At 38.3% G+C, this 25337-nt stretch overlaps 1 protein-coding gene across 2 annotated transcripts in view; it reads left to right on the forward strand.

Moving 5' to 3' along the window:
* The first annotated feature begins 9513 nt into the window (after positions 1-9513).
* ELAVL4 (ELAV like RNA binding protein 4) overlaps positions 9514-25337 on the forward strand; it is a 136502-nt gene continuing 120678 nt past the window's right edge. For both annotated transcript variants that reach the window (XM_089515103.1, XM_089515104.1), the window contains exons 1-2: positions 9514-9710; positions 10947-10991. In XM_089515103.1, coding sequence (XP_089371229.1) covers positions 9612-9710; positions 10947-10991 — 144 coding nt within the window. In that variant the 5' untranslated portion in view covers positions 9514-9611. The remainder of the gene's footprint in view (positions 9711-10946; positions 10992-25337) is intronic.

The raw sequence follows: 25337 nt of genomic DNA on the forward strand, positions 1-25337 counted from the left end.
TGTGTGTGTGTGTGTGTGTGTGTATATATATATATATATATATATATATATGCACATTTTGAACTACTGGTCCAAATACTTTAGCCAGTGATGTATTACGAAATGCAAAGCAAAGGTATCCATTTCACTCGGCTTGTTGGGTATTTAAGATGGAGACTTAATCTTATTTTTGGATTTACGAATGTTTATCTTGGATTAGACATTTATCAGATAAGGATTTTGACCTGATTCTGTTGAACAACTAGAAAGCATTATCCTATAATAGCAGATTAGAATGGTTTTCACTATGTTGACATTTTCCTACCAGCTTCACATAGGGCCCCTGTTCAATCTGTATAAACAGTTTACGTACCTATACATCAAATAATTGGCTATTTTCTTAGAAGTGTCTTCAAGATTCGGTAGAAGGACAATATAATATTTGATTAAGTCCACTTTTAGCCTCACAAACCTTCACAGTCTCACAAAAAGTTTGAATGATTTGGAATGCTTTGACCTCAGTAATTTCACATTTATTCTCCTGAAAAATAAAGCCCCCCCCCTTGGACCAATGAAACAGAAGGCAATTATGAATCCAGTTTTATGTTTTGTATTGACCACACATCCCACTATAAAAGATATTAATCTTTTTTTAAAGCTGGATTAATTAATTGATGATCATTATGTTTTTATCTCCTACCTATGGATTTGTTTCCTATTGTGAAGATTATTAAATGGAGCAAGTTGTGTTATCTTTCATCACTGGAACCATTGCTACTACATGTATCTGAAATAAATGAATGTCACATTACATAAAAAAAGTATGTGGTTTACAGTCTCATTTTTGTTTGCTGTCTCAACAGCCCATTTTTTTAAGCACCTGCTAAGAAAGCCAGTGTGATGTAGTAGTTTGCACACTGGACTTTGGAGATCAGGGTTTGATTGCCCAGCCATGCAAACCCACTGGGAACTTTGAGCAAGTCACACACTCTCAACCTCAGAGGATGGCAATGGTAAACCTCCTCTGAACAAATGTTGCCAAGAAAAAACCATAATAGATTTGCACACAACACACACATATACAAGTATATGTATCCCAAAAAATCGCAATGGGATTTACACAGGTGTTTACCATTCAGCAATTGATTATCTAGTTACAGTCTAGCTGGGTCTAGCAATTAGATTGAAAACTAATGCAGAAAGCACACTTGCCATATACTGTACATCTAACAGTGCAGTACTGTAAATGTCTTACTCAGAAGAATGTACCATTAACTTCAGTTGAAGTTCTGGATAATAACATAATTGAATGCACACTTATGAAGAAGTAAGCTCCTCTGAACATAATCGGAATTATTTCTGGGTAACTATGCATAGGATTTTCAGTATGGTGTAGTGCTTGAGCATTGGATTATAACTCTGGAGACCAGAGTTCGAATCCCCAGTTGGCCATGCAAACCCACTGGGTCCTTGGGCAAGTCACATTCTCTGAAGTTCAGTGGAAGGTGAAGGGAAACCCTTCTGAACAAATCTTGCCAGGAAAACCCCATGACAGGTTAGGGTCACCGTAAGTGGGAAATGACTGGAAAGCACACAGCAACCACCCTATTAGTCTGTTGCAGCAAAAACAATGAAAAGATAAAAACAACAAAATAGTTAATTAGCATCTAGCTGGCTTCTTACTTTAATGCTAATCTTGTACATTAATTGCGTTACCCTGACACTACATGAAGCAATAGGAGTAGGGTTTTTTTACTTTAGCTTTTGAGGTTGGTTGTATTTAGTTTTGTGATATGATGCTTTTATATGATTTTGTTTTTATAAGCCACTTTGGGTCTGTTCATCAAATTTGATTATTAGTTATAAAAATTCAATGCTTTATTAATTTTAACCCCCATCTCTAACAATTATCTTTTGAGAGGACTGCACTGCCCCTCACCTCCTTCCTTTCCCTCCACCCATAGTGACAAATCCATATAGCATTGGTAGCTTCCCACATGCTGGCATAATATGAAACATTTACCTGGAAATAACAGGATATACTCATATCAAAATTAATTAAAATTCTGTATTTTTAAAAGCAGATGTTGTCAACTCTTTCATTTAAGAATGGCAACATAACTTCAGCTGTCAAAGAACTCCACCCCAGCTCATTCTTATAAAAGCTTATCAGACTTATATTTTAAAATATGGATAATATTCTTTCTTTTTACTAGAGCACTACCAAATAGATATTTTTAGACTCCATTGTCTATCCACAATAAAAATTGTGACATATGTCTAAATGACATAATGATTTTCAGTATAAATTCATGAATATATAATTTTCTATTGTATTCTAAAGGTGCTCTGAAATTTCAAACCGAGTCAAAATTTAATGCTCTATCAGAAGACAGTTGCAGGAAATCTCCACATTTTGTTTTAGGATTTCTGTGAGGAGTAGAGTAAACTGACAATTGGCATTAATCTGAATCTGTTCTATTCATGTTGATTTCTTTCAGAGGTTGCAGGGCTGTTATTGTTGGATAACTGAAACTAGACAAAGAAACACGGTGGTCTGTGGGAGGAGTAACTCAAATTACATGATCAGGTAGAATACTATATAGACAAAGAAAAGCAGGTGTCTTCTCAGTTCATACATATCTTCAAAATCTTGTTTAGGAACATCATAGCCTTGATTTGAATACTACGCATACAAGACCTTTTTCTGTGAACAAATAATGTAAGTTTTAATTCTACTACTAATTTTAAGTTACCATTTCACTTTGATTTCTGGGGCAAACATACAGGTTTAAATTACCCTGCTAATTTACATTTGAACTTTTCAGTGCACAGAAACATTTTTCCACATTGCAGTATTTCAATATGAATCATAACCACATTTTACTGCTTGATAACTGTTTATTATTGTAATAATAGTGCTTTTTTAATCTGTAGAGATGAACATTGGTACCACGTACTGATCTTGTGATATTTAAATTATGCAACAATTTCCAACTGCTTCCTTCAGATATTTTGTTGATGACTTTATGTAGGATATTCCAGAAATAAGATACTTCCCAATTACTGCAAACCTAAACTAAGATGCTTGTGTGATTTTCAGATCTTTATATCTGAAGTATTCCCATTTATGTCAATGAAATTACTGGAAACTAAATGCTCTTATTATTATAATTACAGTTGTACAGTATAGTGTACATTTTCAGTTTACATTTCTACATTTTCAAGGAAGAAAGGTCCACTGAGTTCAATGGTATTTACCCCAATAAAATTTTGATAGTGCTGCAACTGTTTACATTAAATTACTCACTTCATTGGATTATGGATCAAGTAGAAAATACAGAACTGTGTAAATCAGGGGTAGGCAACCTGCGGCCCGCGGGCCGGATGCGGCCCGGCGAGGCCTTGGGACCGGCCCCAGCCCAGTCCTGCCGCCGATTGCCGCCGGGGCCTTTGGCCTCTCACGCGAGGGCAAGGGGGGCAATTGTCTATAGAAGCCTCAGAAACATGCATTTATATTAACTTTTTTTGTAAAAATTAGCAAATTTTTTCACGTGTCTTCCATTTTTTTTAAAAAAAGTGTCCTCCATTTGAAAATGTTGCCCTACATTTGTCCTGGTTTATTTATTTATATAATTTTTTAATTATTTATTTTTTGGCTTCGGCCCCCCAGTTGTCTGAGGGACAGCAACCCGGCCCCCGAGTCAAAAATGTTGCCTACCCCTGGTGTAAATGTTGCAATGGAATATAGCCAGTGTTCTTAGAGACAGTGGAAAATAAACTAAGTATTCCACATAAATACTTGCATGATAAATGGCGTATAGGAGAACTGCTTTAATCACTGTAATTGAGTTTACTTTCAGCCAGCAAGGGGGGTATTAGGGTGACTTAACTATTCCTTTATACAAGAGATACTTTCAGTATGCTTAATTTTAGAAAGGAAATGTAACAAAACTTGAGTGATAACTAATAAAGTAATATTATAGACAGCCAGCATTTTGTGGTGGTTTGAGCTTTGGACTATGACTGGAGACCAGGGTTCAAATCCCTGCTTGGCAATGAAACCCACTGGGTGACCTTAATCAACTCACCCTACTCCATATTCAGAGGAAGGCAAAGGCGAAGTCCCTCTCAATAAGCCTTACTATGAAAGCTCCATGATAGGTTTGCCTTAGTCACTATAAACTGGAAACAACTTTCAAGGCACACAACAACAGCATAAAATGTAAACAGAAACATAGAATTTAAAAACAGGCAACTGTACATGAAAACTGCATGAAATATATCAGCTCTTATTATTAAAACCTCTAAGAGTTAGTGGTGCCTGTGCTCTGAAATAGTTTGGACACTGAAGCACATTTGCCTTATTTTTTGCTGGCTTTTCATGCTGAGGAAAAAGTTGGAAACATGCTCAAAGCATCTTGAAATGTGTCTTGTTTCTTCTATGGCTTTCATTGTGTACTCCCACTTTGCCTTTAATTCTGAGGTCAAAACCAAGCTATTTCAGGCATTTTTTCGTAGTAGATAATTGATCACCTGTTACAAAGTGATGATTTTAAAGTTTGGACCCCCCTCCTCCACATTGCAATCTTTTCTTTAAATATTGTCAATTGCTTTAATTTGTTTATTGTCATTTTAAACTTGCTTCATGGATACAATTCAAACATCTGTTTGCCTCATGGTAGTAAAGAGAATTTCTGAAATTTAAAGATTAATTTTTTTTAGATTTTTAAAAAATGTGTAGTAGTTCAACTTTTCACTCTACTATGGGAACTATTAATTATTGGAAAAAAGCAGGACACTATCTGAACTATATGTTACTCTTATAAATCATACAGTTCATAACAATTTCTGTAGTAATAAAATACAAGCAAAATACCTTATGTACTGCAGGTGCTTCTGTGCTTTACATTTTCTAAGCGGTAAAGATCAAGATTTTTAAAATGTTCTAAGTTTTTTTTAAAAATTACAGTTGGACTAAATAGATTTAGCCAGAGAGATCAACTATCCATATGTTAATATTAAAAACAGATGGGTTTTAATCCCATACTCAGAGTGAATGTAATATAATGCTCATCTGATTGGAGCATGGCTTTGTTCAAGTACAGATTGTAGAGAATAATAATATCTTCCAACCCTCGATCAGTTTCAGTGACACTACTTAGTGTGAAAGTCAACTAAAAGAGCCAAGTGTCAGTACCATTCCTTAATCCCACATAGGTGGAACGTACCAGTGTTTAAGTTACCTGTACAAATCTCAAATAGTTTAACTACTGAGTGTTAGAATTAATTTCCTTTTGTCATAGAAATATTATTAAAATAAATGCTAGCAACACACAAGGCAGAAATTTAGCATTGCAAAATGCACTCTATCAACAGTAAGTTTCTACTTTATGGGATTTCTATCATAAAGCAAAATGATTCTAAAACAGTTAGTAATTAAGCTATTTTTATTAATCATTATGCTGTATATGATTAAACATCTGAATTGAATTGAGGCCATTGACAACCACTTTAGTTATCTATATTGACCAGATTACCGACAATATTTTTAGACAATCATAGCATCCAGAAGCAGGAACATCACTTATATGGTGTCTCATTAGGATAGGAATACGTGAATGGAAAAGGTGTATGTTGCTAGTGAAGATCTGTAAAGTTAAAGAACTGTGTCCTAGGGTGCATCTACGGTGTAGAAATAATGCAGTTTGATGCCACTGCCATGGCTTCATCCTACAAAATCTTGGGAGTTGCAATTTTGTGAGGCACCAGTCCTCTTTGGCAGAGATGGTTAAAGACTTTGTAAAACTACAAATCCCTTGATTCCATAGGATGGAACTACGGCACTTAAAGTGGCATCGAGCCTCATTATTTCAACAGTGTAGATGCACACCTATTCATTAGGGGTTTATTGCTGAAATAACAGGGGGCTTAGGCTAAAACAGTTAGTGCACTTTGAGCAAAGTAAACTCCACTGGGGGGAAAGCAGGATTTACTATCTCACAATCAACTATGCAATCTAACTGCAAGTAAGGCTGCACTGGCACTGCAGGAATAATAATAATAATAATAATAATAATAATAATAATAATAATTTGTTTTATTTATATACCACTATTCCAAAGATCATAGCGGTGAACAGCAAGTAAGCTAATTAGCAAGTAAGCTAATGCAGTTTGATATGGCTTTAACTTGCATAGCTCAATGCTATGGAATTCTGGGAGTTGTAGTTTTGTGAGCTAGTCTCTGTCTGAGAGCTTTGATGCTACAACAAACTACAAATCCCAGGATTCCATAGCACTGACCCATGACAGTTAAAGTGACATCAAACTGCATTATTTCTGCAGAGCAGATGCAGCATCGCTGTTAACTCTCTTTAGATTACGAGGTGGCAACTTTGACAGGTCCAGCTGCCAATGTTTAGCTCTGGGACCCCACAGAATGACATGGACTGTCCAGACCCCCAAAACCTAATTTAAAAAAATAAACAACTAAAACAAAGTACAAGTTGCTGGAAACATCTTTAAGGTTTTGAAAGGGGGGGATTGAATAACACAGGGATGGGCATATAACCCATTTAAAGGTTGAATTGAGGATTCTAGATAAGGCAATTCCTCTTTTTGGGGAGGATGTAAGAAAAGGGGGAATCTGGAAAGGTTGGAGACACATTTTACTCACTCTGAGCTTCAAATCAATATTAACATTAATATAACACCACAAAATAAGTTATTTTTTCATGATGTGTTGCAGCATTTGTCCATATGTCTGTCTCACCTAATAATACACAGATGTGGTTAACAAGTCCTTTAAACTAAAGATAAGGTCACTGATGAAACAATTTAGAGCTCACTTGTACCTGCCCACTTCTATTAAAGGAATCAAAATCACACTGGCATCTGGTAATTCTACATGTTGAAAAGATCTAACATTAGCTTGCCTTTATGAGAGGATATTAATACAAAGCAAGTGCCTTGTACAGTGGGTCCTTGGTATTCTCTAGGGTTTGCTTCCAGGACTCCCCTGTGGATACCAAAATCCATGGATGCTCAAGTCCCATTAAATACAGTGGCATAATAAAATGGTGTCCCTTATATCAAATGGCAAAATCAATGTTTGCTTTTTTGGATTTATATATTTTTAAAAATATTTTCAAACTTTGGATGCTTGAATCCATGGATAAGGAAGGCCAACTTATATTTTCCTGGGATCATTTGGGTCCCCAGTTGCCAATGCTATCACTTTCTTTCTGGGAGCATGTCTGACTTATCATCCTACTGATATGGATTGTCCTATGACTGCCCCAAGACGTCTCACTTCAATTATGTCTAATTTTAAGTGATTTTAACTGCATTTTATAATGTTGTTGTTTAGCTTTAAGGAAGGGGATAAGGGGATTATGTAATTTTATGTGTATATCTATATATTTCATATATGTATTTTTATTGTTGTAACCCGCCTCGATCCTTCTAGACTCTGGAGAGGCAGGATATAAATAAAACTTCTTCTTCTTATTATTATTATTATTATCGGGCAGTTGTTGGAGAAATGTGAAGTGACCTTTTTGCTTTGTAACATGAATATGGATACCTTAAATTGCTCGACACGAAGGAGGATTTCATAGCTTTCTACTATCCTATTTAATCCTCTGTCATATCACAGTTTCAGCTGCTTTTAAAATATCCCAATTTCTATCTCTTCCTGCCACTTTCACCTATACTATAGGTTACTACAAGTGGTGCAAAGTGAGTTTGAAGGCAAAAGTAATTTGCATTCAACTAAAGCCAGGATGTATGTGGGGCAAGGAATATCAGAGTGCAGCCAAGACAGGAAAAAAGTTATTAAGGAGGAAGAACACACAAGCTAAGAGAGGCTGGAGCAGTTTGCTTTTGCCTGAACCATGTCTCTACCTTATCCTTTTCTCTTTTAGTCTTTTTTCCCAACTGAGTTTAGTTGAAGGCAAACTACTTTTGCCATCGAACTCACTTTGCACCACTTGTAGTAACCTAGGTGAAAGTAGGATGAAGAGATAGAAACTGGGATGTTTTAAAAGCAGCTGAAAGTTTGCTTTTGCCTGAACTATGATTTTCATCTATGAAATGCTAGAGGGTATAAGATTTAACTCCCCCCCCCCCCACTTCCAATTTTCTTCTCCAGCTTCCACAGGAAAAAAATGGGAATTCTGAGAGCATTTACAAAACCTCATCTCATGTAAAGGCTTTGAATTCCCATTTCTGTATTAGGAAGATGAGGGCTTCAAATTATTCCTAAACAGAGATAATATATATTTTGTTATGTTTACTGCAAGAGATGGAGAGCTTAAAAGTCCACTCTTCTGCTGTGCTGTTTTCTTAACAGCTTATATATACTGCAGCCATATTTTCTGTGCAAACACTAGCACCTGAACTACAAGGGAATTCCACATATGAAGCTTCACTCTGCTGTTAAGTGGTTTCTTCAGGAGTATATGGTCCCCTTCTCTTTGGGACAAATAATAATAATAATAATAATAATAATTTTTATCCCACTTCCCCAGATAGATCGAAGCGGCTGACAATAAAAGAATCAGTAAAATATAACAGCAATTTATGAAATAGTAGTTCTTGATGTAAAACAGTGACTTTAAAAGATGAGTTGCCAAACTTAGAGGCCAAGTTCACCCCCCCCCTTTTTTTTTGCCAGACAGAAGCCTAAAACACACTGCAGAAATAATCCACTTTGAGGCCGCTTTAACTGCCCTGACTCAGTGCTAGGGAATCCTGGGAACTGTAGTTTATTATGGCACCAGAGCTCTAGGCTGAATGTCTCACAAAACTCCAGCTCCCAGAATTCCCCAGCATTGAGACATTGGGATTATTTTATTTATTTAAATTATTTGAGTTTCAAACTGGATTATTTCTGCAGTTTGTTTTGGACCAAAATTGAGGAGAGGGGGGGGCTCCAATTTTCTCTTGAGGGAGAGAAAGCCTCATGAAAATGCCTGCTTTAAATCGATGCATGCTTGGAGGCTTAAATAATAATAATAATAATAATAATAATAATAATTTATTATTATTATTAAATCTACTGTGGCAAATCTGAGAGAAAGTGAGAGGTAGTAGTATATTTTGAGGAATTTATTTTCCCCATATTTATTGCCTTCAACTGGCACAAGATATCAATGGTGCAAAACACACTGCAGAAATAATCCAGTTTGAGACCGCTTTAACTGCCCCTGGCTCAGTGCTAGGGAATCCTGGTACCATTCCCAGAAATTCCACAGCATGGAGGCAGTTTAAAGCGGTGTGAAACTGGGTTATCTCTCCAGTGCGGATGCAATGCAGCTCTGTCGCGCTTAGATTCAGAGGCGCCAAGAGCAAAGTTCCAACTCTTCCCGCCAAACGGCGCCTAGGGTTCCATTGTTTCCCCCCCCCCCTTTTCTTTCCCGCTTTCTTTCTCATCCCTGCGTCCTGATTGGCTGAGACGCACGAGAGAGCGCTCGCTCGCTTGGAACGTTGAGGCTGCCTGGGGTTTGCAGCCGCCTGTTTGCCTTCGAAGGGACGTTCGGGGATCCTCCTCCTCCTTTTTATCCCGCACCAGCCTTCCTCTCCTCTCCTCTAGTTTTCTTCCCGCGCTCTTCAATTGCTCAGCATAAAATGCGCTTCAAAGGCAAAGTCCCGGGCCTTTCGCAGCAGCAGCAGCAGCAGGGCCGAGGCTGCAGGGATCAGAATGCAGCCAGGGTCCCTCCCGCTCAGGTATTTTATTTTGGTGGGGGACTCACAGCCCCCAATTTTTCCATAGGGAAAGTTTCCTTTTCCCAAAAGAAGGCCATGCTGTTTAAAAGAAACATTTGCAGAGCGTTTATTTATTCACACATGCAACACGTGTGTTTTATATTCCTGACACGTGTTGTGTGTGAATGTGTGTATTGATACACCCGAGACACTTGTATCACATGTATAACGTGTATTTTATACACCTGAGACATGTAAGTGTGAATGTGTGTAATGTATTCATACACCTAAGACACTTGTATAGCTAAATGCATGTATTTGTACACCCAAGTCACATGTAACGTGTATATTTTATACACCTGGGATGCATATATGTGAATGTGTGTATTGAAAACACCTGAGACACATATATATTAGGTGGATGCATATATTTATACAAGCGAGACATGTATAACGTGTGTATTTTATACACCTGACACACATTATGTGTGAATGTGTGTATTGATACACTTGAGACACATGTATATATCTAAGGCACTTGTATAAGTGAACGCATATATTGATACACCTGAGACACATATAATGTCTGTATTTTATACACCTCAGACCCTTATGTGTGAATATGTGTATTTCTACACTTGAGACGTGTAACGTGTGTATTTTATAAACCTGAGACATGTATGTGTGAATGTGTGTATTGAAAACACCTGAGCCACGTGTTTATTTATACATCCAAGACACTTGTATAGGTGGATGCATATATTTATACACCTGAGACACATGTGTGAATGTACAGTATGTGTTTCTACATTGGAGACACATGTATTTATTTACCTAAGACACTTGTATAGGTGAATGCATTTATTTATACACCCAAGATACATGTAACGTGTATATTTTATACACCATACACACGTGTGAATGTGTGTATTGATACACCTAAAACAACTGTGTATTTATACAGCTATGACACTTGTTTAAGGGTGAATGCATGTATTTGTACATCTAAGACACATGTAATGTGTGTATTTTATACACCTGACACACATATGTGTCAATGTGTGTATTGATACACCTGAGACAGACACTTGTACAGGTGAATGCATGTATTTATACACCCACAGTACCTGTATGGGTGAGTGTATATTTGTACACCTGAGACACATGATACACCTGAGACGTGGGTATAGGTGAGCATGTGTATTTATACACCCAAAACACATGTATGCTGAATGTCTGTATCTTTTCTTTTTCCAGTGGCAAGACCGCCTCTCTGGCAAGTGTTTGAAAAGTCAAACTACAGTAAGTAAAAGAGACATTCCTCCAAATGTGTTCAACCCTCTTCCCTGCTTATCATTGTGTCGAGAGAGGGTCAGTGTGGTTTAGTGGTTCTACCATTGGATTATGACTCTGGAGACCAGGCTTTGTATCCCTGCTTGGCCATAGAAAGCCACAGGGTGACCTTGGGCAAGTCACATTGTCTCAGCCTCTGAGGATGGCAATGGCAACCCCCTTCTGAAGAAACTTGTCAGGAAAAAGCCTATGATAGGTTTGCCTTGAGGGCACCATAAGTCGGAAAGGACTTGAAAGCGCATAACAGAAGGAGAAGGAAAAAAATAGAATAGAAATAGGTGTGGTGTTCTGTGACTTCACGCCATTTTTGACTTAGGGTGACCCTAAAGCAAACCTATCATTGGTTTTCTTGGCAGTTTTCTTCAGAGCGGGTTTGCTGTTGCCTTCCTCTGAAACTGAGAGAATGTGACTTGCCCAGGGTGGGTTTCAAGAAGTATAATAAAGGATAAAAGAAGAAGTAGTTTATTTGTGTGTGTGAAGGAAGGGGAAGTAAAGAACTCAGTGGGTACCAAAGTTTCTGATGAGGATAATTTCAAAACACAAAATAGATTAGCACTTCACATTGATATGAATACACTCAAAAGTAAGGCATTTTGAGTTTAATGCAGTTTATTCAGAGGTTATTTGGATGGAATTACAGCATTAACAATGACTCTCCTGTAAGGCAAGGACTAAATTTTAGAGGGCAGCATAGTGTAGTGCTTTGAGCATTATATTATCTCTGAAGACCAAGGCTCAAATCTCTGTTCAGCCATAGAAACCCACTGGATGACCGTGGGCAAGTCACATTGTCTCAGCCTCAGAGGATGGCATTGCCAGACCCCACTCTGAAGAAACTTGCCAAGAAACTCCATTGATAGGTTTGCCTTAGGGTTGCCATAAGTTGACAAGAATAGAAGGCACACAACCACAGTATGAAAAACAGAGGGAGGGGTGATCCATAGAAGTTTTTGGCCACTAATTCTCTTTTCACATACTGAGTTAAGAAGCTTCCAGAATATGTAGGCATTCCCATCTTAAATCAAGGCATACAGATTATTCTGTATTCAGAATAAAGTACATTTATTTATTTATTTATTTATGTTTTTTTTTTTTTTTTAGCTTTTGCTAAATTCAAAGTGTGTGTGTGTGTGTGTTACCCCCCCCCCCCCCTGGCACACACACACAGAGATAAGAATTTAGCAAAATAATTTAAAGTATTTGATCGTGGGAGTTTTTTACCTACTTTTCCTGTGTCATTGCCCCCAATACTTTACAGTTTAAATTGTAAACAACACTTCCTATTATAATTGTTGAACAACACAGTTGCAATATCACGCTTTCTTGTTTGGGGTACAGTTTACCCTTCTGGGCTCTCATTCTTCCTCTACTATCAGTCTTACTCTTAGGAACACTAGTCTCTAAATTCTTGGGTTTTGGGTTGTTCTATTTCAGTTTTTTGGTAAGTTTCCATATTTAAAGTTGGGAATTCTGTGCCTGAGCTCAGTTCAGGCAGTCTTTGGTAAATGACTTCACCCACCCTTAGTTTCCAGTCTGCACAGTGGCATCATACTGCAGGACTGTTGGAAGAGTGTAGTCCTATGCATGTGTCTACTCTGATCTAAGTCCTGACATATTTAATTTCATTTACTTCCAGGTAAGTGCATTGGATTGCAGCTTCATTAAAGTGATGCACATTGAATGCTTTACATGACAGAACTCTCTACACTCACTTATACACCCTCTGTTGTGCCTCATGTCTCACCTTTTTCCTATACTGCATATTTGGGGCTGATATTTCAATGTTTCCTTGGTGGGTTTAACATATCATTCAAAATCTGAAGGTGGAGCTCATTGCAACATGTTACTGCTTTGAGAATAACTTCACCTGTTGAAAGCACAGAGCTGTCCATGAAAATGTTGCTTGTATACGTTGATTGGTCAATTTTTCAGAAAACCACTCCTGAAAGTGGCTTCTTCTGCACCTTACAATACAGTCGGCTCTTCTTATACGCAGATTTCTTATACATGGATTCAAGCATCCACGGTTTGAAAATGTTAAAAAAAGTATAAATTTCAAATATCAAACCTTGATTTTCCATTTTTTATGAGGGATGCCATTTTGCTATGTCATTATATTTAATGGGACTTGAGCATCCACGGATTTTGTTATCCACGGGGGATCTTGGAACCAAACCCCAGCGTATAACAAGGGTCCACTGTACTCATTTCGATACTGTATCTGAACAAAGAGGCTCCTTGCATTGGCTAAAAAGCTGCTGGTAGATCTATCCTCCATGCATTCTCCAAATCCTTACATCATGATTGTGCATTTACTTGCTTACTGTCCATCAGATATCATTGTCATTTATTACAATCAGTCAGACTTTATAAGGAATAGTGAAAAGGTGTCTATTTGCTCTTTGCATTCTTTACTATTAATTTTTAGAAGCAGAAATTTTTAATTTCCTTGATAACATATCAACCTGTAAGCACACATTTAGCAATGACAGAGATTCTTAAAGTGTTCAAAATGACTAAAAGTTTATTTTTTTACCAGTTTTGTTTTGCTATATGAATACTTCATATCTGCCCCTAGTGTTGATTTTTTTTCATAACGGGGAAGAGCCAAAATGAGACTATGGAGCTCTTGAAGAAAATCTTAGGAAAAGCTGAAATTGCATATATAATTGTGCATATCTAAAGTAAAAACAAAAGTACTCCCCCCATTTGCTTTACATAAGGAAACTTTGAAAATGTGATACGGCATTGAAGTAATGTGTACAGGTAGTAGGATGATGCTCTTATAGATGGCTTTTAGCATGTTAATATATTAAATAATTTTAAAAGTAATTTTCCAACCTTTGAAAGGGGGTTGCAAAAATACTTTTCTCTTACCTGGGCTTCCTTTATTTCTCAGGAAGACTGGAACATGCCAGCAAGCATTTGTTCCCTGAATCTTTAGAAATAATTCCACACCTAGAAGCTGTTCCTGCTTTTATGTCATAGACAATACTCAGTACAATCTTTATTTAAAATAAAGCTGAGTGTATTATAGCTGCATGTTGTATACACCTTATTGAAAATGTTTTCACAACATAAAGCAGAAGCATCTAAAACATCTGGTGCACATAGCCATTTTTATGTTTTGCCCCGTGTGTATAAAGGAAACATGTTGGATACTTCCCCAATTCATAATGTAAGGTCTGTGACGCTTATATGCTGAAGGTATAACTACATACAGAACAAATGTTTATGAATACTTGCTTTTACTGTGAAACATGACACCAATAGATGTAGAGATGCTCTTATGCAATACCCTTTTGTGTGGAGACAGGTGTTGATCATGATAACACTAATATTGTAACCTCTAAATCAAGTTCATATAAGGGTGAAAGCCCCGAGAGCAAAGCTTCTGCTAACTTTAGTGTCCTTGCTGTTTGTGGATAAACTTGTAGTGTTCTGCATTGTTTACTCTCCTCAGTAAACTGAAATGTTATGCAAGGTTTTTTTTAAAAAAAGTGAAATAAAACAAAAGATGTAGAATTGAACATTGCTGGTGGTGTCATGTTTCTTAAAGTCTGCCTGAAGAGTAGAAACTGCAGCTATAAAGCATGTCGAATTTTGTTAAAATCATAATAATAATATCAATAAGACATAATATAAGGTTGTATTCCTAACAGGGGGATAATTAATGAATTTGCAAAGAAAGGTGTTAAGTGTAATGAAAGAACATGTTTATCAGATTTAATCAGGAATGTAGTCTTTTATATTTCTCGTCTATGTTTTCAGTGTGTAATTCAAAGGAATGTACCCCCAAACTACGTATTTGTGGTCGTGTTCTTTCTATTCTTTAAACATATTCATGAGATTGCGCCATGGGACTGCATGTTTCTTCTGCTTAACAGTTTCTTTCATATATACATTCATTCTTCCTTCTTGGCTCTAACTGTGGTTTGCCATTGGTTGACTAGCATTGAAGTTGTCAGAAGACAGGGCATCTAAATTATAGACAGAGAGGAAGGTGTAGCAAATGGTATGCAGGAACACCCAGAAATGGACCATAAAACAATATGAAAGCAGTCCTTTGAGGTCAAATTTATCCTCTAGAAGCAAAACCAAAAACAACCAAACAAAAAAACCCCAAATTATTTGAGCCAAAAAGGGGGGGAGGCCTGGGTTTTTGATATTTTTTTAAAACTTCGCTGAAGATGCCAACCACAGATGCTGGCGAAACGTCAGGAATAAGCTCTTCTAGGACATGGCTACATAGCCTGAAAAACCCACAGAAAACTATGGATGCCAGCCATGAAAGCCTTCGACTTCACACTTGCTTCTCTCTCTGTTCCCTTTTTCAAACCCTGCATTCCTATGGAAAAAACTCCCCATTTAAATCCACTTGCTTCTCTCTCTGGTCCGTTTTGCAAGACCTTGATTCCTATGGAAAAAAACTCTCCATTTAAAACCACTTGCTTCTGTCTCCAATCCATTTGCAAGACCTTGCTTCCTACGGAAACAGTTATCCATTTAAATCCATTTGCTTCCTTTCACAATCCGATGTTAAAACATCTCCTCCAGCACCTGGGAATTGGTTGGGAGAGGAAAGGAGGACGCAAGTGGTATTTCCATCCTTTCATATAGCTCCCTAAGTTTTACCCTTGACTTATCCACGAGTCATATCAAAATCCAGGATTTTGACCCTGGAACCTTCCCTTGACTTACACATGAGGTCGACTTGTACACAAGTACAGTATATACGATAGTTAAGGATGAGGACTCTCAAGTTACTTTTCCTTTAGAGTTGTCTCTAAGTCCAAATAATGCCAGTTACTTCTTTTTAAAAGTAAAATATTGAAGAATTGGTCATTAAAAAGAGAGGAAGGGAATAGAGGAAAACAGCAAGGTGTTTATGACCTTGATATTTTTCCCAAACATGCCAAGATTGCTGCCAGGTCCCTGGGATGCCAGAGTTTAAAACACAAAAATAAATTTAAACATAGGTTTCTGGAACACTTTCCATTCACACCCTGCTACCAAGATTGAAATTGTTAAAAAAAGGGGGGTGGGATTGAAATAAGTGCATGGAATAAATATCCATGGGATACTTCCCACAATTTCACCCTTTAAAATAAGGAGGAGGGAGCAAATTTATTTATAAACAGAAAAGATTTAACACATTTGGGATGAAAAAGGTTGAGGGAATCTGGGCACAGGCCCTATGATAAACACATATGATCAAATAGATTTATTGCTCTTCATTATATCCTGCTGTATAATTGCAACCTGCCAGCTATGGAAATTATTATGACAGTACACATGAGGCCTTTTTTCCTTCCAGCCTGGTATCATCTTTGCAGAAGACACAGGCAAACAGACTCTGGCTGGGATCGGGCAAACCAGATGCCAATCCAGCGAGCCCAGCCCAGCCTAAAGGGCATGGTCTTTAATAGCTGGGTGTTTGCACAGAGTTCCTGGAAACTGCCATGACACAAGCAGACAGCACGGCTGCAAGCCCTTTACCTGCCAGTGCTACCACCATGTTCCCTGTGAAGGCCCCCAGATACCATACGGTGGGCCTGTGGTATCCTGCTTATGCATTCAGTCCCTTAGTAGAATAGACATAGCATGTTGGTGGTAAGGTATGATTTCACAGGAGTTACTTATTTACTTAACTGATAACAGAAAGGAGACAGGCTCCACATGCTCTAAGATGGTGTAAAAAGTATTCAAAAAGCCCAGTGCATTTCGGCCACACCAGGCCCTCTTCAGGGGCTGAAAACAAATATAAATACACTTAAAATATAGTATTTAAAAAGATAGGACGACACTCAGCAAACTGTGATATACAAATATCCTTATTATTTATCAAGGTTATACACACCCTTTGAGAGAAATCATTGGAGTTGTTACCACTCCCCAAATTACAGGACCATAGAGATAAATGGGCCAGACAGTGTAGCATTTCTGTATATATAACCTTGGAAAGGCCTAACCAATTATATGACTTAGTACAGGACACATCTTCTGGCCTGAGAGGGAGTGATCAGGCAGGCCCAGCTCCACCAGGGATAGCCTGAAGGAAGAGGCTCCTCCCTCCTTAACTGTCATCTTCTGGCCTCCTATTCCCCTCCAGCTATGCTCTGACTGTGTGGGGGAGAGGCTTGCGTACCCTAATGAAGTTGTGAGCTATGCTGGCGGTGGTATAACAGCCACCGGTAGGGCCTCCCATGCCAGACAGGTCACAACCGAAGGGTCTGACCAAGAGTGCCAAAGGGCAGGATGGGCTCTCTAGCCTTATGGCAACCATCCTAGGAGAAGGAAAACTCTAATCCCAAACCCGGGCAGATGGTGCTCGTCTAACCCTGAAAGGTCAACCATCTAAGAGAAGGAAACTCTAACCAAACTTACGACCTGAGGACCTTGCTGCCATCGTCCATGCTTGTTAAGGCCTCAGCAGTCGAACTTCTGGTTTAAAGGGTGAGGCCAGTTCTGTGCACGCTGTGCTCCACCAGAAAAATCCATTGCACAGGCTCGAAGGATACATCCAACGTCATCAATGCGCTTGTACAAAGCACGGATGCATCCTTCCGGAATCTTCGTTCGCAAAGTAAAGCCAAGAAGAAGAGACGGGACACAGAAACAAATGATACAATCTCTCCTCATACTATTCCTGTCATTAAATAATACTATTTCATTTATACCCATTCATGTGTTCTGATATATAATTTCTCTGTTATAGTCAAACTAAAGATTGAAGGTCCATATCTACAGGCACCACAGATTTCAGTTTTAGAATCCATTCTATCTCTTTTTTCTTAAGAATATGTTCTTTATTATTATAAATTCTTTCTATAACCCCAAATCGGAAATCAGCTGTAGAATGTTGCATTTGAACAAAATGACCAACTAAAGGAGCTCCCTCCTATTTTTTAGATCTGAGAGGTGTTCCCCTGTTCTTCGTTTTATCGGTCTTGTGATTCGCCCCACATAAAATTTCTTACATGCACATTGGATAGCATAGATTACAAAATTAGTAGTGCATGTGGGATAGTTTATATCACTGTTGGTCATTGCAATTTATAAATTCTATCATTTTAGTTGTATAGGTGCAGTATGTCCAATGACCACATGGATGGTGTCCTGCTGGTTTAGATAGAGCCATCAAAGTACAGTATTTTTGTTTTCTTATTTTTTGTTTCCTTGGCACTTAACTCCTTAACTTTCTTCAGTAATTGCTCCAGGTCCTTGTTGTTTTTGCATAATGTAGGTTGTTAATGTTCCTTCTTCTGATCTTCACTCCTCCTGCCACTGACTAAAGCTACTCTGCATATGGGTGGAATGAATAAGGTAATAGTATGCAGCCTTGCCTAATCTCTTTGCTGATTGGGAACATGCTGTATTCTAATGGCAGCCTCCTGTCCTGAGTACAGGTTGTGCATTAGGACAATCCCATAAGGGCATGCCATAGCTTTTCATGATCTATGCCAGTGATGGCGAACCCATGGCACGCGTGCCAGAAGTGGCAATCTTTTGTGTCTCCTTTTTTGTGGATATATGTTGATCATTTCCCATCTGTGGGCCACCGCTTTGTTTCCCATATTGTCAGATTTTAGTTAGAACTATACTTAAAACTATCTCTGGGGATTATAGCAGTTCTGTAAGTATGTCATCTGTTCCTGGTGATACATGTTTTACAGTACATGCCTTTAAACTGTTTTAATGGTGTGTAAATTTGGTTTAACTCTTTATTATAATGATGGTGTGGTGGTATCTGTATTTGGTTTTAATGTACATTCTGAGCCACATTGTACCCCACATTGACAAAAAGATGGAATATAGGTAATGCTTCCTTCTTTATAATGCAGTTCTATAGAGGTCTACTTAAAGGTAAACTCTAGTGACCTCAGGAGGACTTAATCCATTCCCTTGGATTGCAGCTAAGGGAGCAACTACACTGTAGAAATAATGTAATTTGGCTTGGGATGATCAGATGTCATAACTGGAAAGGAGGACAAGGCACCACAAAATGTAGAACATTCATACAAAATGACACATGTGTAGTAGCTGTAATTTTAAAATCCAATTGTCAAAGTAGTCGAACAGAAATATAACAGAAATAATAAAACTGTGCATATGGGGTTTGTTGAAGTTGAATTTCAGAGTTAAATTTGCAGATGGGGGTTGTCTGCAGCTGCTAGATTACAAAAATGATCTGCAAATATTCAGGCTCTAACTTCTTGCTGCAGTCAATTATGATATATTTTGGGTCAAAGCCAAATTCAAGTAGCAAAAGCTCAAGGAAGAAAGGAACTACTGAAAACATTGAAACACATTCATAGTATATTCTAGATTTTAGACTGACATCATATTTCTCTGACCTTTTACTGAAGCGATTCAAACAATACCAGATGCTTGTTAGCCTGTTTTTGATGAACAAGATTCAGGGGAGGAAACAAGTGGAGTTAGTGATTTGTTTGCCAAAAACAAAGTTCGCACTCAGTATTTGAGTGGTGCTTTTCTTCAGACAGCTTCTTCTGAAGGGCTACAGAAATTTTGACAAGGCATCTCTTCCTTATTTGCAAAACTACTACAAGAATCTGTGGATGGACCCAGTGTAAACCATGTTTTTCTGAAATAAAGAAGAAATGAAAAGCAACATGGTCTAGGAAGGAGAACAAAAAGCCATTGGCCTTGAAACATATAATCTTCATGTTGTACGTGGGTCTTTAAGAACAGGATTACATTCAGTGAACTGGGACTGCAATTCAGTATTGTGCAATAAGTAATACCAATTCAAAGATTCCCCTCCTAGACAAGCATTGTATACTACTAGGACTGCTAGCACAGTGTTTCCTCAAAAGTTATGCTCCACTAGCTGTTTGGGGAAAAAATGTTGTCTTGGTATGGGGGATCATTGTGTTTTACAATGTTCAGAAGCTTGTAGGAAGATGCAAAATTCCCAAACAGTAAACCTATAAATTGCATAAAAGTTGCAGTGAAAAAGCCACTCATGAAACACAAAATGGCTTTTGTGAAAACATCTGTTAGATATCATGAACTATTTCTATAAAAGTTTCAGAGTAAAATCATTGGCACCTTTTTGTATGAAGTGATTCATGAGCAGGCCAGAAAGTTTATGAGTCATTATATAATTTTGTAAAAAAATTGTAAAATTTGTCCATTAGATCCCAGTTCTTAATAGTTGACATGAAGTTGTCTGAGTACTTACTTTTGATAGTAGAAAGACCAAAATTGCAGCAGATTTCTGGGTTTCCATGAACTTGTGAAAAAATATTTTTATTAACCTGTCTAATTTAAATTTAACATTTCCTTCCATTATGAATGTAGGCAGCAAACCACAATAATATTTGTAGTACATACCTCTTTTCACTAATATAAATAACAAGTATTTTAATACATTACAGTTGTTGTAGATATCTTGAAATATTATTCAAGCTTATTAGTACTTTGAGGTTATTACATCTCCTGCTAGGGAAAGAGGTGAAGCCCATGGACCTGCTGCTATTCTGTGGAAGAATCCATATGTTTCACCAGACTGCAAAATGAGTCCATGGCACAAAAAAGTTTAGAATACCTCCTTTAAAGAAACTGGGTATATGTGAAGTAGCCAAGTTTTACATGGAGCATTGAAACATAATAGTAAATATTGTTGAAAGGTTGGTTGAAAGAGGTTCAAGATGGTTTCTGGCTTATGACTTTCAATGCTGCTATCATTATACACAAACCAAATGTTGGAATAGGAAATGTATTTGAATTGAGACTTTGTTTGAACTTCTGCATGTAGGAAATTGCATCATGATGGAATGTTGTGAAAATGTGTCTTATCCTGTCTCATTATAACACTTCCTTTACATGAGTCATGCCAAACAAAAATATTGAAGTGGTCCCAGGTATGCTGAATGACGTTAAATGTGATTATTATTGGCGGGCTACAGACCGCCGCTTTGCGGCAGTCTGCCGCCGCCGCCGCTTGCTCCGTGCGGGAGCCGTAGCAGTCACACCGCGCGGCTCCCGCGCGGAGCAAAAAAGGAGCTCCAAAATGGAGCTCCTTCTTGCGGCGCCTCTGTGATGTCGCGAGGCGCCGCTGGCGCATTTGCGACGTCATAGGCGCCGCGACACGTCTGGACGCTATGCGTCCGATACGTAAAGATAGCAGCGCCCGTATGAACAGGGCGCCGCCATCTTGTATGTATTCTATACGTACTAGGGTTAGGGGGGTGCGGAAGCACCGCCCCTTCATAACCCTAGTACGTATAGAATACGTACTAAATGGCGGGGTGTAACCCGCCATTGTTTTGCAACATTTATACCTCAGTAACTAGAAGATATACAATATTGTGATCTTCTCACTGTCTTGGTCTTATATGTTTATATGATGCTGAATTTGGTGTCCATTAAGTTTATCGCATGAGACTTGGAGAACCGGAATGGAACGGAAAGGGTAGAAAAATGTATGTTATTGCATGGGGGAACACCGCCGGTAGTCCCCAACCATTCCACAGCAGCCGATTTTGAAAAACGATTCTGAACAGTTCTTCAAAATTGGCTGCTGTGGAATGTTTGGGGACTGGATTGTGGACTCCTGGCTGCCTTGACGGCATTCTCCCATGTGATAACTTTTCTGTTCCTTTCCCATTCTCCAAGTCCCATGCAATAAACTTGCATCTCTCAGTTCCTTTTTCAATATACAGTTGGCTCTCAGTATCCACAGATTAAACCATCCATGTCTTGAAAATATTTTTTTTAATTCTAAAAAGCAAACCTTGATTTTGCCATTTTATATAAGGGATGCCATTTTAGTATGCCGTTGCATATAATGGGGCCTGCACATCTACAGATTTTGGCATTCTTGGTGGTGATGGTGAGGGTTCCTGAAACTGAACCCCAGCATATACTGTGGTACCGTACATGCATAATTATATTATGTTCATAAGCTCATGCTTATAGTTAGAAAATAAGGAAGTATATAATGTTCAGATATAGATTACTGCCCTGTGAAAATATGAACATATGTACATACAGTGACAAATACAGGAATGTCTAATGTAGGGAAGTTAATGGAGCCTCCTATTACTGATAAAATTACCAAGAGGGGTTTAATCAGATGGCTCCCAAAAGGGGTTTAATCAGCTGGAGGAAGCTAGAACACAGAATGTTGCCACCTTGAGAATAATTTCATTCACAGAATCGGAAAGAAGGCTACCATAAAAATGATTAGCTCTTCCTGGAAAACTTACAAAAATGGCATGTTATTTAAAAGGCAGAAATCCCTGCAATACAGTTTAAATGAACACAAATAAAAATACATTAAAAGTTAGCGTAATACCCTCTGCTATGTTTTAATACATTTTTGGCAGTAGAAGGACAGACCCTCTTCTGTGATTTTTTAAAAAATGGTTATGGAACTGGAGAGGCAAGGCAGTTAGAGGAGAAGAAAAGCTGAGGAAGTTTAACTAGTGTCTTCCCCTATACACACACATTCCCTCTATTATGCAAATTGCTTGTTCATCAAATTATTTTAGGATATTGAACAACATAAGTAATCACTTTAACATAGTGTAACATTAGCTACACAATCTGTTTTAGGACCCCCCCCCCCCCATTAGTACAATAAAACAGGCAAGATAATTACATGTACACGTATAAAGTTTGAAAAAGCCTATTTTTTTTCTATAACTCCCCCAGTCTGTAGCAGTGATAGTCAAGGCTGAGGGAGTTGTAGTACCAAAATAAGTTTTTTAAATGGCAGTTATTATATAGCCCAAATACAGTGCGCCTGCGCCATACGTGGACTCAAGATTACATGGATGTTGAGCCCCGGCCCTCTCAATGATGCACATGCCACCTTTAAAATCGACGGGCTTTGAGGTCCCATGGTATTTCTGTTATGCGGGGTAGGGTCCGGGACGGATCCCCATGTAAAACAAGGATCCACTGTATTACCAGTCACACAACTGAGGAGAAACGATTAGGCTTGGAGGCAATACCATGGTTTGTAGAAATACAAAACCTCCTAACATGCTGCCATGTTTTTAGGAGATCCCATGTGTCATTGCTGATTTTCAAATAATTTGCCCCTTTTCATACCAGATGGGGACCTTTCACTAGATTAATAGATTTTAGGATTGTATCTTTGAGGAAATAATTGATAGCTCAGTTATAGTTCGCAATTATTAGGATTATAGTTTAGAATATTTGGCTGTCTTAAATGACCGTTGCAAATTTTACATCACCTGAGCTAGCTGCAGTAAAGATGTATGTTTTTATACCAGATTCAAAACAGTTTGGTTTGCATTTCAGTCGGAACTGTAGAAATGAATGGGGGAAGCTCTAGAAATGGATTTTTGCTACAATATTGGAATCATTTTTTTTTAAAAAATCACCAGTTTAAAATTTTCTTGTGTTTTATTCAACTATGAGACTCAATAAAAATGTTACAAATCAACTTCAAAGGAAATTATAATGTAGCAGCACAGCCCTAATATCTTCTCAGAAATAATTACCATGGTACTCGGTGGTGCTTCTTCCCAGGAAAAGATATTAGGATTTCTTTGTAAGGAGTACAGTTTTATTTTTATCAGTATTGGCACTGTTATAGATTTTGAAAGATAAAATGGCTTTTTAACCAGATACAGTGTCTGGTCTATTGCCATTGTGTCGTTCTGAAACAATGCTAAAAATAAAGCACTTGTAGTTTATTAGGTGAGTTTAAAGGTCCCTTATTGTTCAGTGTCAGAAGAACAGTTAAGTTTTATCTGAACAGAACCGGATGTCCCTAGACACAGGTAACAAAGCATGCTGTGATACTACTAGGAGAAAGTGCTTCTTATTGCATTGAAGAATCCCTATACAATATGTAGAAAATTGGCACAAAAATCATAAATCTATTTTAACAATGAAACAGTTCAAATATAATTTAGTAACATGTAGTTTTTATAATTGAGTGAAACGTGGACTTCCCACAAGCTCTGATTATTTATAATTGATTGTTAGTAAGGTAGTTTGAAGGTGACACATAGTGATTCAAGAAAACAAGCAGCCAAGCAAATTGCTGTCTGAATGAAGTGGACATCTCCACATAGGTCATGGGTGGGAAAGTGTGTGTGTGTTGGAGGGGCTAGGGAACGGATGCAGGTTGTGCCACAAATAGTCGATAGTCTGCTTATAGTTTTGTAAGATGGGGAAACTACTCCTTGTTTTAATTACTACGCCTAGGCCTCATTTCCACTTACCATTTAAACCGGTGCGCAGTGAGGTTTCGATCCAGATTGTCGATTTGATTCCGCCATGGCATCGTTCCCACTGTGAAACAGAATCTTTGGGATTTGGGGTTGTTGTTTTTTTACTCCACTGTCGTCTCCACTTGTATTTGCGCTGCAACATCACCTCCCCCCCTTTTTAAAAAAATCCCAATCAAGCAGATTGCGTCGCCGTGTCATTGGTGACATGGCCAGGCATAATTTTGGCAACACAGTCAGCCGTAATTTCAGCTACATGAGTATCCTTTGCGGTACCCCCCCTATCAACTTTCATTGTTTCCGTTCACTTTTTAGCCTTGTAGCCACATGGCCACAATAGGAAAGCCCTTGCTTATTATAGGAAAGCCCTTGCACACTTTGTTGCTTCTACAGGATGAAGAGAAATTGCATTTCTGATTTTAAAAAATTATTAAACAGACACACAAACACACCAGATCCCCCTCCAAAAGAAAAGCCCCCTAACCTTGCAGGACTTGGAGAACATGGGTTGTTGAGGTGGTACCCTCCCAGCCTTTTCAGGACGTGGAGGGCATGTTTCCTAGTCAAGTTCAGAATGGAGGATGTTTTAGACAGAAGGCTGAAATCTAGGACGGGTCCTAAGAAAGGAGGACAACCTAAGGCAACCTTATTGCAGAGTTTCCTTGGCCAGTTTCCTCAGAGGAGGATTTGCCATTGCCATCTTCTGAGGTTGAGAAAGTGGGACTTGCCCAAGGTCACCCAGTGGTTTTCCATGGCTCAGTGGGGATTCAACCCCTGGTCTTCCAGGCAAAGCATTCTCTGAAGATGCCAGCCACAAATGCTGGCGAAACGTCAGGAAGAAACTTTTCTGGAACATGGCCACATAGCCTGAAAAACCCACAAAAAACTATGGATGCCGGCAATGAAAGCCTTCGACTTTACCTGGTCTCCAGAGTTGTAGTCCAATGCTCAAGGCACTACACCAATCTGGCTCTCTACTCAGATGTAAATCTCTGTATTGCAATGACATTTACTCACTGGTAAGTGGCTATTAGGACTGCGGCATTGGATTCTATAG

This window comes from Sceloporus occidentalis, unplaced genomic scaffold, assembly GCF_023333645.1.
Source record: "Sceloporus occidentalis isolate IW3139 unplaced genomic scaffold, rSceOcc1.0.p SCAF_3, whole genome shotgun sequence".
Lineage (NCBI taxonomy): Eukaryota > Metazoa > Chordata > Lepidosauria > Squamata > Phrynosomatidae > Sceloporus > Sceloporus occidentalis.